This window comes from Ooceraea biroi, chromosome 6, assembly GCF_003672135.1.
Source record: "Ooceraea biroi isolate clonal line C1 chromosome 6, Obir_v5.4, whole genome shotgun sequence".
NCBI classification, from domain to species: domain Eukaryota; kingdom Metazoa; phylum Arthropoda; class Insecta; order Hymenoptera; family Formicidae; genus Ooceraea; species Ooceraea biroi.
The window spans coordinates 16183755-16196626 of NC_039511.1; the positions used below are offsets into that span (position 1 = coordinate 16183755).

The 12872-nt window shown below is 39.8% G+C and overlaps 3 protein-coding genes across 4 annotated transcripts; 2 read left to right on the forward strand and 1 right to left on the reverse strand.

Moving 5' to 3' along the window:
• The first annotated feature begins 181 nt into the window (after positions 1-181).
• On the forward strand, positions 182-1932 carry LOC105284564 (mitochondrial mRNA pseudouridine synthase Trub2). The gene is made up of 4 exons (XM_011348195.3): positions 182-507; positions 785-1193; positions 1276-1412; positions 1646-1932. Exons 1-4 carry the CDS (start codon positions 348-350, stop codon positions 1909-1911), a joined length of 972 nt encoding a protein of 323 aa, XP_011346497.1. The 5' UTR covers positions 182-347; the 3' UTR covers positions 1912-1932.
• LOC105284565 (ribonuclease 3) lies at positions 1841-7290 on the reverse strand. Its single transcript, XM_011348196.3, has 10 exons — positions 6037-7290; positions 5663-5906; positions 5380-5574; positions 4920-5277; positions 4427-4841; positions 3390-4341; positions 3103-3312; positions 2707-3029; positions 2365-2510; positions 1841-2221 (listed from the first exon to the last, which is right to left on the reverse strand). The coding sequence occupies exons 1-10, from the start codon at positions 6981-6983 to the stop codon at positions 2085-2087; spliced, it is 3927 nt and encodes a 1308-aa protein (XP_011346498.2). The 5' UTR covers positions 6984-7290; the 3' UTR covers positions 1841-2084.
• A 611-nt stretch (positions 7291-7901) lies between these two features.
• Positions 7902-12305, forward strand: LOC105284561 (phosphorylated CTD-interacting factor 1). Of its 2 annotated transcripts, none has more exons than XM_011348191.3 (6): positions 7902-8102; positions 8702-8987; positions 9065-9220; positions 9304-9449; positions 9553-10917; positions 11007-12305. In XM_011348191.3, exons 2-6 carry the CDS (start codon positions 8730-8732, stop codon positions 11278-11280), a joined length of 2199 nt encoding a protein of 732 aa, XP_011346493.1. In that variant the 5' UTR covers positions 7902-8102; positions 8702-8729; the 3' UTR covers positions 11281-12305. The 2 variants fall into 2 exon arrangements, with proteins under 2 accessions (XP_011346493.1, XP_011346492.1); XM_011348190.1 differs by lacking the exon at positions 7902-8102 and adding an exon at positions 8165-8190.
• The last annotated feature ends 567 nt before the right edge of the window (positions 12306-12872 follow it).

The window sequence follows — 12872 nt, forward strand, 5'->3', positions numbered from 1 at the left end:
TTGCTTGTTTATTTGATTGGTCGGCTCTCACACCGCTCCAATTGTATTGGTTTTCTTTATGCTTTGCGGCTTGAAGTTTGAACGGAGCATTTCCTTCATTCAGCGGGTAATTCAAAATTCGACGAACGTGGTTGCCGAGTGTTGATCGCGGTGATATAACCTAACCTAACTTACTTTTCGGGAGCGTGTAGGCGTGTATATTACAAAATACGTAAAATCAGGAGAGAATGTTGCGACGTTTATGTGTTGTTAAATAGAATTTGACCTATATGAATTAAAATTAGATACTGGCGTTTTATTAGTTTTATGAGAGAGTTAAGTGACAAGTTTGTTATAGAGTTTTTAACATGAAGTTAAATAGTCTAATCACAAAACATACAACGGAATGTTTTGTGTCTGACGCTAGAGTAGCGTGGAAAGCATTAAACGGTGTATTCGCTGTCTACAAACCACCAGGAGTTACGTTTCTCAATGCACGAGATACCATACTATATCGTCTTTGCGAAGGTTAGAATCGTTCTATATCAATTTGATTAGATTCTACAATTTTCTTCTTTAGCGTTTTCAAATCTATACATTGTCCTATTTTAAGTATAAAAAAACCTAACAGGAATCTGAATGTTTCTTTACTTTTCAATTGCTCGTCTATTTATATCTACAGCGAGAGACAAAGAGGAATATACATTGTAAAAATTGATAAAAATGAAAATCAATATATTGCTGAAGAAAAGTATTTATTCTTTGAACTGAACTGGTTCTTTCAAGAATAATATCTGACTTTCAGACTTGAACAGTATGCATGTACGTTCACCAATCAAGCATGTGCGCATAGAGGGTAACACAACAAAAAAGATGAAGGTAATTGCACGTCCGAGTTATGCTGATCATCCGCTAGTGGTAGGACCACGGTACCAACTCAAAGACTTCAGATTAGTATGCGCTAATCACTTAAATACAAACACATCAGGGCTCATGATTTGTGGCATCAATAATGCTGTTAGTCTGATTGCTAACTTACGAGATTCCAAGTCTCCGTCTATTTACAAAGTTAAAGGCATCTTGGGACAAGCAACGGACAATTATTTCAAAACTGGAAAGATTGTCGAAAAGTCGACGTACAAATATATACAACGTAGCACAATCGACAAAGTATGTGCTTCCATACAGGCTGCTCATCAGCGAAAGATGTTCGAGTATGTTGAGTGCGATATAAAACGGTATCAATCGAGATACGAAATACTCACGGATAATGTTCATTTTTCTCTTTCCATCTAGATTGTGTGGTTTGGATATCCAAAGTCAAACTGCGTTCGAGTTGGCTGCTCAAGGTCTGGTAAGACCCGCAGATAAGGATATTCCAATGATATACAATATAAAATGCGTGGACTTTGCGTCTCCTGAATTCACGATAGGTAAATATTTTCTAACAGACACGAATCACACTTACGTCTAAATTGATAAACAAATTCAAGTCAAATCGATCCTTCTTCCTAATTTCTTCCTAAATTCTTTCGCACATCTCATTTTGATCTTTATGCTTTAATTATCGTTTCTAATTTGCACATTTTATCACTCTTTGACGCACACTCGTCCATACCACGTAACCAAGTTCTGATAAACAAGTTGTTTTTATGTATGCTTTCAGAAATCGTCTGCATAAACGGGTACGAGATGTATCTGAAAACTTTGATTCATGAAATAGGTATGCAGCTTCACAGCGTCGCTACATGCACTCAGATACAGTGTCTTCAATACGCGTTATTCAGCGTGGATCATGCTCTGTTGAAGAAATATTGGGACTTGCAACACATTTTAAACAACATTCAACAATGTCACGAGATTCTTCACGAAAATAGATATTTATTAAAACAAGATAGTCCGATATTAACAGAACGAGATGATACTAAATAAAATCATGCAATTCAAATTGCATATTTTATTGTACATTTTTACCTGAAACTGAACACTGATATTGACTATTACTACCAAGAAGAACGTAGTGAGCAATGTGAAACAATGAGAAATAATTCGATTTCTCTTTTTTTCTAAGCATTACGCTCTCTACTACGACCTCATCGGCAATTTTAGCTGGAATCAGAATCATCAGATCTATCGTTGGACTTTGTAAATTTTCCTTTTGATTTCTGCTTGATCGGCCATTGCTGCATTTTCATACTTTTTGCTATCACACGTTTTTGATGATCCAGTTGTGGGAATAAGTCTGCAAGGCGAAAATAAAATAGATATATACAGTATGTAATTATGATGAAAAGATAATAAACAAGTTAGTAATTTTGATATTAATAAAACGAGAACTTTGCAAGTTATTCTATAATTATCTTGTTAATTTTACATGCATATTACCATGAGATTTCTCTAAAGCTTCCTTGGCAGAATTCATCTCCGCCTCTTGGATACTATGTCCTGATGCCTTAGCTAGTCGTTTTCCTTGGAAATATACGGCGACCGTATATACTCTTGTGTTAGTCGGTCCTTTACATTCAATGACTCTATAAAAGAAAAGAAAGAAATCGCATGAGATTATAAAAATATATAATTCGCAGACAATCCTTGCAATGTAAACGCCGTGCACATATGCACAGTTCTAACAAAAAAAAGCAAATAAAATTTTCATTAAATCCATTAAATTTCTTGAAAAGAGCACTTGCGCATGGCATAGATTCTTTCTAGCGATCAAATATTTACTTGTATACAGGAATGTCCGGTTCTCCGCCATCCATAGTTCTCAAAGTTAAGCAACATTGTTGCAGTTTGCTCTTTGGATCATTCCAATCCTGATTCATGATGAAATCTTGCAAACGAGGGAAAAAGCACACGTCACAGAAGACGTGGCAATACTTTAAACCCTTATCGACGTAAAGCGCGCCAAGGAAAGCCTCCAGTAAGTCTGCCCTATCCTTCGTTTTCAATTCGGCTTTCGGATTCCCGTAAAGTGCGTACTGAGTCATACCCAAATCGTCACAAACGACTGCCTGGGTTTTGTTATTTACAAGGGAGCTCCGCAACAACTGCAATTTGAAAATATCAAATTGTATTATATTAATAGAAAAATTATCAATTCAATGGAATGGGACCACTTACTGATAAATGTCCCTCATGGTGTTCCGGGAAAAACTTGTAGAGATACTCGGAAACAATAAGCTGCAATACGGTGTCTCCTAAGAACTCTAGCCGTTGATTAGATCCCAATGTCAGATTCGTGTATCCTATACTACGATCCGTGAATGCTCTAGCGAGCAGGCGAATATGAGTGAATTGTATTCCGATCGATTCTTCAAATTTGGTCAATTTCTGGTACGAAAACAAATATACAGGAACATGAGAGGGCGTTGTAAATTGAGAAATTAATATTCCGAGTACTGACGTACCTCTAGCAACTCGAAGCTGGAGATCCACTGTCTATCTCCCGTCGGTTCCTGCTCCTGCAAGGGATGCCTCGGATAATTAACCCAGACTTTGCCAAGATCGTCCTCGCTTTTGAAGAGCGTCTCGCCGAATACCCTGTCGGCAACTTCTATTCCACCGTCGAGGAACAGCGAGCCCATTAGTGCCTCGAAGCAGTTCGCCATCGCGTGCCTCAGTTCCAAATCGTGGCAGAGATCACTGCCGTGAGCATAGAGCATGTACTCGTCCAGATTCAATTTCTTCGCCAACACAGCCAGGTGCTGATTCTGCACGATCGCTGCCCTGTACGTGGCCAGACCACCCTCCTCCAACTCCGGAAACATGTGGAACAGGTGAATGGACGTGAGAAACTCGACGACCGCGTCACCCAGGAATTCCAGTCGCTCATTGTGCGCTATCGACGATTCGGTTTCCGTTTTCGCGCCGAATCTGGACATTATGTTTATGAGCGTGTTGATACCGCGTTTCCGCGTGTTCATGTAGTGAATCCTGCGGTCACCGTACTCGGGCTGCCTTATACCGCAATTTGTCAGCGAGTTCCGTGCGTGATCCGGATTGGTGCCGAAGTTCTCGCGGTAACTGGGATGCGTGAGAGCCAGCTGGAGCAGATACCGGTTCTTGAATTCGTACTTCAACGTGCGCTCCAAGTTGTCCAAGGACTTGTGGAATCTCAGGTGGCACACGAGTACCGGTATCAGCATCGCGTGCTGCACGATGTCGCACATAATGCCGGTTCTGTAAAATCCCTTGGACCTAACGTCCACCGTGACATTGCGCTTCATTTTGCTCTGCGTTCGTAACTCCTGTAATTTGTTTTCCTTCGCCTCCAATTTTCTTTTGTCTTCAAAGGATGGTTTTGACATGTTCGCGAGTAGATGTCGAAACTTTACGTAATCTCTCCATGCCTTTTGATAACTGCATAAATAGAGAGCAGAAATATTAGATATTAATATTGATGCAATATTTCATACACGTGTATGTGCGCTACGTAGATCCTTACTCTGCATTGCCCGCGTAGCTGAGTTGCGGTGGACGGATACCGAAGTGTACTATTTCGGGATAAGCGATGCCAGGCGATTGATCCACTTGATTTCTGTCCAGCTGGTCAACGCGAACGCTGCACGGTTTTTTCCCAGGATAAGTAACGACCATTCCCTTTACTTCATCCGCGAAATCTTGCCACTTATACTGTGGCATCTCCACTAATCTCGGCAAGTCCTCTGGATCTATTAGAAGGGCGCTGCTCTTTATCAGATAATTCAAGACCTCGTTCATCGATAAAATCTCTTGACCATTGTCGGCCAAATCGCGTACGAATCTCGGCATAAAATGGAATTGCCCACAGCCGGATTTGTTTTGTGCCGCGTGCAAGTCAAAGTCTACGAGTTCCAAAATCTCTTTGAACAAGTACGTCTCTGCAAAAATTGTAAACATTAGATTTGGGTCGAGAAAAGGAAGAAAGAATTGCTTAGGGAATAAAATAAACTACTTACGGAAAAGATCAAGCTCCTGTATCGTGAAATTTTCCGGCAATTTTTCCTCTATGTAAAGAATCGTGTACTCTATGTTAAATCGTATAACTTTACATGTGGGTAATTTAACTAGTGGGAAATGGGAGAGCATCGAGAAGCCTTCAAATATAAATTCATGCTCGTCGTGTTTGATAATCGTCGGTGTCTTAGTCAAGAAATTAGTCGGCGGGCTGATCGTTATTCTGTAGTGATATAATTTATCCGCGTTATTCGAATCTAAATCACATTTGTTTATTGCACCCTCTCCGGCATAAATTCCGTGTCTTATGCCCGAGCGCCGTGACTTTGCGCTACATCTGCATAATGGACCATCATTCATCTATAAGGAAAAATTGTAAAAGCATATTTTAACATCGAAATTAAAAATACATAATAAATGTAAAATAAAAGAACAGAGTTGTTAAAAAATTCTTCGTGCTACCTCTCCAGGATCATTAAACCACATTTCAGGATGCAATCTCTGTGGATGCTGTTTCTTTGCCATCAGTTCTTCCATTGTCCTATCATCCTCATCCATAGAACTATCGCTGTCATCAGATGAAGAGCTACTGCAAGCTTCAGATTTATGGCGGCAAAGGCGAGCCCTGGTTTTCCTTGGAGGTGGTTCATAAGGTGGCTAAAGTAAAATATACAACCGAATAGAATTCTATGCAATTCTTTTACGTATTATCGTGCATTCAGAAGTTTCATCGAGACAAATGTACCTGCAATGCTCTTGCAGCAGCTGCTCTGTCAATTAACAATTTCTTAAAAGTTACGCATAATTCTATTAGCTTAGAAGTACTTCTCATTATTTTTGAATTACTCTCGTCCCTGGTATAATACAAATCCGCCGGTGCCGTGCGTGTCCATATCTTTTTCTCGTTTTCAAGTATACCTTCAGAGCCCATTGCTGATAACTCGCTTAGCTTCCGTTCTATATCCTTACTTGTTGCGCAATAATTACGTCTGAAATAAACATTATTATAATTATTAAAATACTTTATAGACACGATACCGTGCCTCTTATACAAAAAACATGCGAGCTACGTTCCATGTACAAGAACTACAGAAGTGCAAAACAACGTAGAAATATTACCTGTATTTCTCTAAAAGCAGTTCTCTCTCCGTAGGACTCTTTCGCTTAGTACTGCTGGGTGGCGTTGTCGTGTCCCTGGTCAAACGAGAATCCTGTGATCTTGATCTCTTTCTCCTATTACTTACGTACGATTCTTGTGAACGTGACGTATAACTTCCATGTTTCTTGTTCAAAGACCTCCTGTCATGATGCCCACTGTTGTGCATATACTCTTTCAGACTAGACCTTTCCCTACTGTGCTGACGATACCTATCTCTGTGATCGTCATATCGTGACTTATACGATTCTCCTGATCTACTTGGGCTTCTAGATCTCTGTCTACTAACCCTCTGTACGATCTCTGTATGATCAGCTAGGCTTTCCCGATTATTACACTTCCACTCGGTCTCCTTTGGTTTTTGCGAAGATTCATACCTTTGCATTGGTGAATACGGTCTCTCATTGCTATATGTTGCGTTTGCATCATACCATGAATTGGATGTAGTTTGATACGATGTCCAACTTGTAGAAGCGTTATTAGTCTGCCACTCGTTGACATTATTATGGTATTCCTCTCTCGAATTTCTATTCCAATTCGCGTTATAGGGTTTACTTGCAGACTGCGTGAAATCCATTCCATCATAATACTGATTGCCTTGTGGAAATATATTTGGCTTTGGTAAGAAGTATCGTTCATTCTGATAAGACGTGTCACTGTGCGAACTAGCTGGGCTATCCTGGTATGTTGAAGATGCAAAATGGTATACTGAATCCGCTGGCTTGGCGTCCGATATGTGAGGAGGCGGCACATCATAAGGACAGGAAGGAGCGTAACTCGGAGGTTGATTATAATTAGGTGGTGGAAAACTTGGCTCTGGGGGCATTGGATAATATTCCATGTTTTGCGGAGCTGCATCATTATTCCAATAATACGACTGCCCTGCGTTTATTGGCGACGGGTCGGTCATGATTGCACAGAACCGTTGTCTTTAGAAGCGCTTCTTGATGGACTTAATTTAATGCGTAATTCTTAATTTAACAACGTCAAATCTATGTATTATACATAGAACTTTTTTATCAATTAACTTTACACAGAAACGTAATTATCTCGTTAGTCGCTCCGTCAGTCATTCACTTTTTCTTTATAGTCGTCACTCTCCATTACTCTTTTACTTACGAAATTCCAGGTGAATTCCGGACTCGATGGCGCAAGGAGAAGGCTCCATTACTCTTTTACTTGTAATTGACGACAACGTTTGTTGGTTAGATTCATGTTATATTCACGCATGAAGTGCCATGAACATAACCGAATGAGAGAGAATCAACTCGAAGAAAATTTTCGTAATTATAAATTCCCTAGAACCTGATTGCAATCGGACATCAAGCCATCAATGACATCATAGGTCTGTTCTTTTTAGCTGCACTGCTGAACTGGTGCAATAAGTTAGAGTGAGAAAAAATATACTTGTCTCACTTTAACGTATTGCACTAGTTCAGCAGTGCAGCTAAAAAGAACAGACCTCATCAATCATAGCACTCATTGCGCTAGGGACATTGCTATTCATCGAGCTATGATTGGTAGCGACCAATAACCGTCATGAACTTGTAAAGGCCGATATCTAATAGAAAATATATTGTAAATAAATAAATTATAAAATTTTAATTTAAAAAAATTTAACAAATAAAAATATCACTAACGAGAATTAATTAAAAACAAAGTCTCTTATTGGATATCGAATATCATATGCCGAACGACGAAGACAATATGAATTCAGCATAGCAAATGTTTAATCTATGCATAAACATGAATGTATATACATATATATACGTCGTTCATTGCAGCTCATTGTGCAACTTGCCAGGCAACTTGCGAGTCTATCTGGATAAACCTTAAATACGAACCTTATTCGTTTCGTTGCGAACGTGACCATATATTTCTTTCCCCGCTGCATTGCATACTTCAGTTCCTTCAGTTTAAGCAAATGGCGTCGGACAGGTGGATTTCGTTGCGTCAGATGTCACAAATCATGAATGAATTCTAAGTGTTTTCACATATTTCGCCTGAATTGAGGGTATTATCAGTTCTGGTGAGCCCGCTCTCGACTACAGTATATTTCGCGCAAGAAAAACTGCTCGCGCGACGTGAAAAATCGTGTATTTCCCGATGTTTCCTTAGTATGTAAACAAACATTGTGCCACCAAGTGCTGCCGAATTGCAAATCCTGATACTTTAGAGATGTTATATCTCTCGCGAAGCAATTTGTCTTTTCCCTCGTAACCTGTACTCATGAGTATGCATTGAGTGAACTGTATTATACAAATTGCAGCGTGTTTCTGCTGTCTCAATACTTCTAGCAATCCATCTTATATCGTTATTCTTGATGCATTCGACGTATTTTCTTGTAAACTTGTGTCTCTTACATAATATCGTTTAACTGGTAACATTTTATTCAAGTGCGATGTAAAAGTAATACTTTACCTGTCAGTTTGATGTTGTCGACTGTTACAATATCGTATATATGTATAACTGGTTTTGTTTTGAAGGATTTGTAACATTTTTTGATACAAGATTAATACGTTTGACTGCATCAAAGTACATAATGCATCATTTTTTAAGTTATAAAACACATATTTTTTGAACAGATATTTTTCTTACGTAATATGTTATTTAAAATAATGTTTTTAGTAATCCGCAACAAAGTGCATATCAAACAATGAACGAAGTAAGCGGAGGGAAGCAAGATATACCTAATACTTCAAGTTGGGAGACTTTATCGGGACAATCAGTGTCCTCGTTGCCGACAATGCATCATCACCATCAGACGCTGCAGCAGGATACAACTTCGACAGTAGCACAAGTTATCGTTCCTACACCTGTGAAGCTTCAAACACCTATGTTACCGCCAGCACAAACTGTAGCTGATCACTGTCCACAGCTTGGTCATATACAACAACCACCTCTGATAACTCAAGTACGTCAGATGGAATTCTCTTAATTTCCTCCTTTTTTTATTTTGATAGTCTAAATTATAACGGAACGTTGTTACAGGGTACACCTCCAGGAGGCTTCCCAGAGCTCGAGTTATCCCTGGAGCTGCAACAGCAAGGTTGGAAGAAATTTTGGAGCAAGAGAGAGAACCGACCATACTTCTGGAATAAATTGACTGGAGAATCTCTATGGGTAGTACCTTCTCTGAAACCTCAGGTACTATAAAAATATCAGAAAAAACGAATGCATTTCTTCGGAAAAGAGATAAAATATAACGTATATATATATATACACCAAAGTTTGACCCAATCACGGACCCGCTTGGTATCTGCCAAGTTCCACCTCCACCTGGAAACGGCGCGATCCCAGCCACACCGGGCGGTACGTTGAAACGAAGAGCATCGGAAGAAGGAGCCGTTCCGCCACCAAAGAAATTCGTATTGGCGTATGTGTTAGCTTAATCGATGAGCTCTACCTGTTTTCTTTTATCCGTTGAGACCTACTTGTAAGATGAATGAATAATTTGCTTGCTTGTTGTGTTACATTAGGGGTCCGTGGGACTTGGAAATACCTACGAATGTTATTATATACGAAAGAGCACCGTCAAACTTGCCGCACGTTCATCCCGAGGCGGAAGCACTGCGCTGTGCCTTGTTAGCGAAATTAAGGCAATGTTATCAAGAGCTGTGTCATACTCGCGAGTCTATAGACGCGCCGAAAGATTCTTTCAACAGGTGGCTGATGGAACGGAAGGTCATCGACTGCGGCTCGGATCCGCTGTTACCGAGTCAATGCTTCCCCGAGATCTCGATGTCCATGTATCGCGAGATCATGAATGACATCCCGATTAAGCTGGTAAGGCCGAAGTTCACGGGCGACGCGAGGAAACAGCTGTCGCGCTACGCCGAGGCCGCAAAGAAGATGATAGAATCAAGAGCGGCGTCGTCCGAAAGTCGGAAAGTGGTCAAGTGGAATGCGGAGGACACGTTCCAATGGTTGAGAAGGACAGTGGGTGCTACGTTCGACGATTTTCAAGACAGGCTTGCCCACCTGAAGCGACAATGTCAGCCGCATCTCACGGAGACCGTTAAAGCGAGCGTCGAGGGTATATGCCTGAAAATTTATCACTTGTCGACGGAATATGCGAAGAAGGTAAAAGACAAGAACAATCAAATTCTCAAAGATAATGGTCTGGGAGACGTTATACCGCTAGGAGGGCCGGCTAGCACGCAGAGGAAAGTCTGGTGTTACCCAGTGCAATTTTCCCTACCCACACCGCGACTTCCACAGGTGGATTATCTGCCCGAGCGCGAGCAAACGATGCTACGCTTTCACGGTGACACCATGTACATTAACAATATGCACCTAACTAAACTGGAACATCTGTATAGGTACAACTGTTTCGACGACAAGAAATTCGAAATGTTTCTACCACGCGTTTGGTCCATGTTGAAACGTTATCAGACGTACTTCGGTATTAACGAAGGTCAAGCAAATCAGATGGCTCTTCCAGTGACGGTTTTCGAATGCCTTCAAAGGTCGTTCGGCGTTACGTTGGAATGTTTCGCTTCGCCCTTGAATTGTTACTTCCGGCAGTATTGCTCAGCGTTTGCCGATACGGACTCATACTTCGGATCACGAGGACCGTTTCTCGACTTCAGGCCGGTCAGTGGCTCGTTCCAAGCGAATCCACCATACTGCGAGGAACTTATGGAAGCGATGGTCAACCACTTCGAGCGTTTGTTGGCTGATTCGGCCGAGCCTTTATCGTTCGTGGTGTTTCTGCCGGAATGGCGGGATCCAGCTCCCAACGCGCTCATCAAGCTCGAAGGCAGTCACTTTAAACGCAAGCAAGTTGTAGTACCTGCTATGGAGCACGAGTACAGACACGGCTTCCAACACATTCTTCCAAAGTACGTTTGCGAATATCATAAATAGACTTGGTGTAGGCACACGATACATATGAACTATTAAATAATTTTATTTTCTCTTCCTATTTCAGAGGAGAAGTGAATATCCGTGCGGTGCACGGTACGCTGGTCGTATGGTTACAAAATCCAGCTGGTGCAGCACGATGGGGACCCACGGAGGAGCGAGTCGAGGCCTTACTGGAAGCGTGGCGACCCGGTCGAGAACGAGAGAGAGATAGGCAGGAACTTCTATCTCCGCCGAGACAAACGCATCAACCGATACCATCAACACCAGTACCTGTACCAACAACACCAGCTACGCCGACTGTGCCACCCGTACAGACACTACCCAATCATCCTATATAATTATTGAGCGATTGTGAAGCAGAGCGAAAAGAAGAGAGAGTGTGTGTGTGAGAAAGAGAGAGAGAGAGAGAGAAACATATATAAATAGTTTCCACATTTAAAGAAAAATTTGATCTATACTTGTAATATAACTCTAACTTCCTTGTTGACACTTCTTTTATATTTTAGTTATGAAATTAAGAAGGGTAAAATATAAAAACTAAAGATAAAGAATGTTACGTAATTGGTAATAACACCTTGTGGTATTACGTAGTCGTGTGCAAAGAAATTAAACTACCGTGTATTAACATGAGATCTTAATGTTACTTCCCAAAAAACGTTTTTATGCTGAAATGTCATTGAGTTTCGAATAATTAATTATTCGGCCTCTTCGCTCTACATTGACGACGGAGTAAGCTTCCGTTAATTACGTCATTAGTAACAAAATTGATAAGGAAATCTGTTTTTCGATATATGCCTAATGCATACGTGTAAGATAAATTTACGTATCACCACACAAACAAGCACACGTTGCAGAAAGTCTAAACTTTGCAATAGTAGTTAATTGTTATTGATCAACATGTTGGACTTTGTGACATGTGATGCTTTAAAATACTAGATATACTTGCTATGCAAGATAAAATTGATACTTATTGCAAATGTCAGAAAATTAAATTTATGGGTATAACAAATGTACAGGCGTATGTGTACGTGCGTGGTGTATGTGCGTGGGAATGCAGGTGTCCCCTCCAAGCTGCTTATATTGTAGCCGAGGAGGAAATTTTTATCAGACAACTTTGTAAAAATTGTTTATCGTCTTTTTAACCATGACAATCTTTTTCTTTAATATTGAGGGACATACAAGAAGAAAACAAATAGCCATCTGTGCACTTTATTTTAAATAGCATTATTGGTGCAATATTTTGTATCAGTTTGTATAAGTAGTACTGAAAATTATATACAGAGAAAAAGGAATGTATAGATCAAACTTCTTACAAAAATTACATTTTTATTGTTTAATAAATATACGTATTATATAGAAAATATATTTAACACATAATTATGATTCTATCTCACTTTTTCTTTAGAATATATATATTTTTTATAGATATATCTTTGACAAAATTTCTTTTACAAAAGAGAGAAGGAAAGAGAGAGAGAGTCAGAGTCAATAGAAGCAATCGGAATACTGTTAAAGATAAATGAAAAATTTTCACGATCTTTTTCATATCAAGCATATCTGTATATTAAATATTGATATTATATTGAAACGATAAATGAATTATTTAGGAATGAATACATATGGAAAAATGAGACTAAACGCACATTAAATACCATAATATTGAAAATTATACACGTGCATGCATTACTGAATTAATTTTATTAGAAAATCGCTCTAGATAATCTCAGCTCGTGCTCATGGGCAACTATCGTCTCCTCGCCGGAAAAACGACATTTTCATCTCGTATAAATTTTGTATATTTTTATTAAGAGAGTGTCAAGTGTATGCTGGTGCGTGTACATACACAGTTCACAAAGATGCACACAGGCACATGCGTGTGCATGTGTATAGCCATCTCTAACATAAGGATATTTATGCTTACGTAACTGAT

Coding starts and splice junctions, on each gene's coding strand:
- LOC105284561 (XM_011348190.1), top strand. Junction 8,988..9,064: donor AACCACCTCTGATAACTCAA/GTACGTCAGATG, acceptor ACGTTGTTACAG/GGTACACCTCCAGGAGGCTT. Junction 10,918..11,006: donor TTCCAACACATTCTTCCAAA/GTACGTTTGCGA, acceptor TTCCTATTTCAG/AGGAGAAGTGAATATCCGTG.
- LOC105284564 (XM_011348195.3), top strand. CDS start 348: ATGAAGTTAAATAGTCTAATCACAAAACATACAACGGAATGTTTTGTG. Junction 1,194..1,275: donor CATCAGCGAAAGATGTTCGA/GTATGTTGAGTG, acceptor CTTTCCATCTAG/ATTGTGTGGTTTGGATATCC. Junction 1,413..1,645: donor GTCTCCTGAATTCACGATAG/GTAAATATTTTC, acceptor GTATGCTTTCAG/AAATCGTCTGCATAAACGGG.
- LOC105284565 (XM_011348196.3), bottom strand. CDS start 6,983: ATGACCGACCCGTCGCCAATAAACGCAGGGCAGTCGTATTATTGGAAT. Junction 3,313..3,389: donor CCAGCTTCGAGTTGCTAGAG/GTACGTCAGTAC, acceptor TTTTCGTACCAG/AAATTGACCAAATTTGAAGA. Junction 2,511..2,706: donor CCGGACATTCCTGTATACAA/GTAAATATTTGA, acceptor TTTCTTTTATAG/AGTCATTGAATGTAAAGGAC.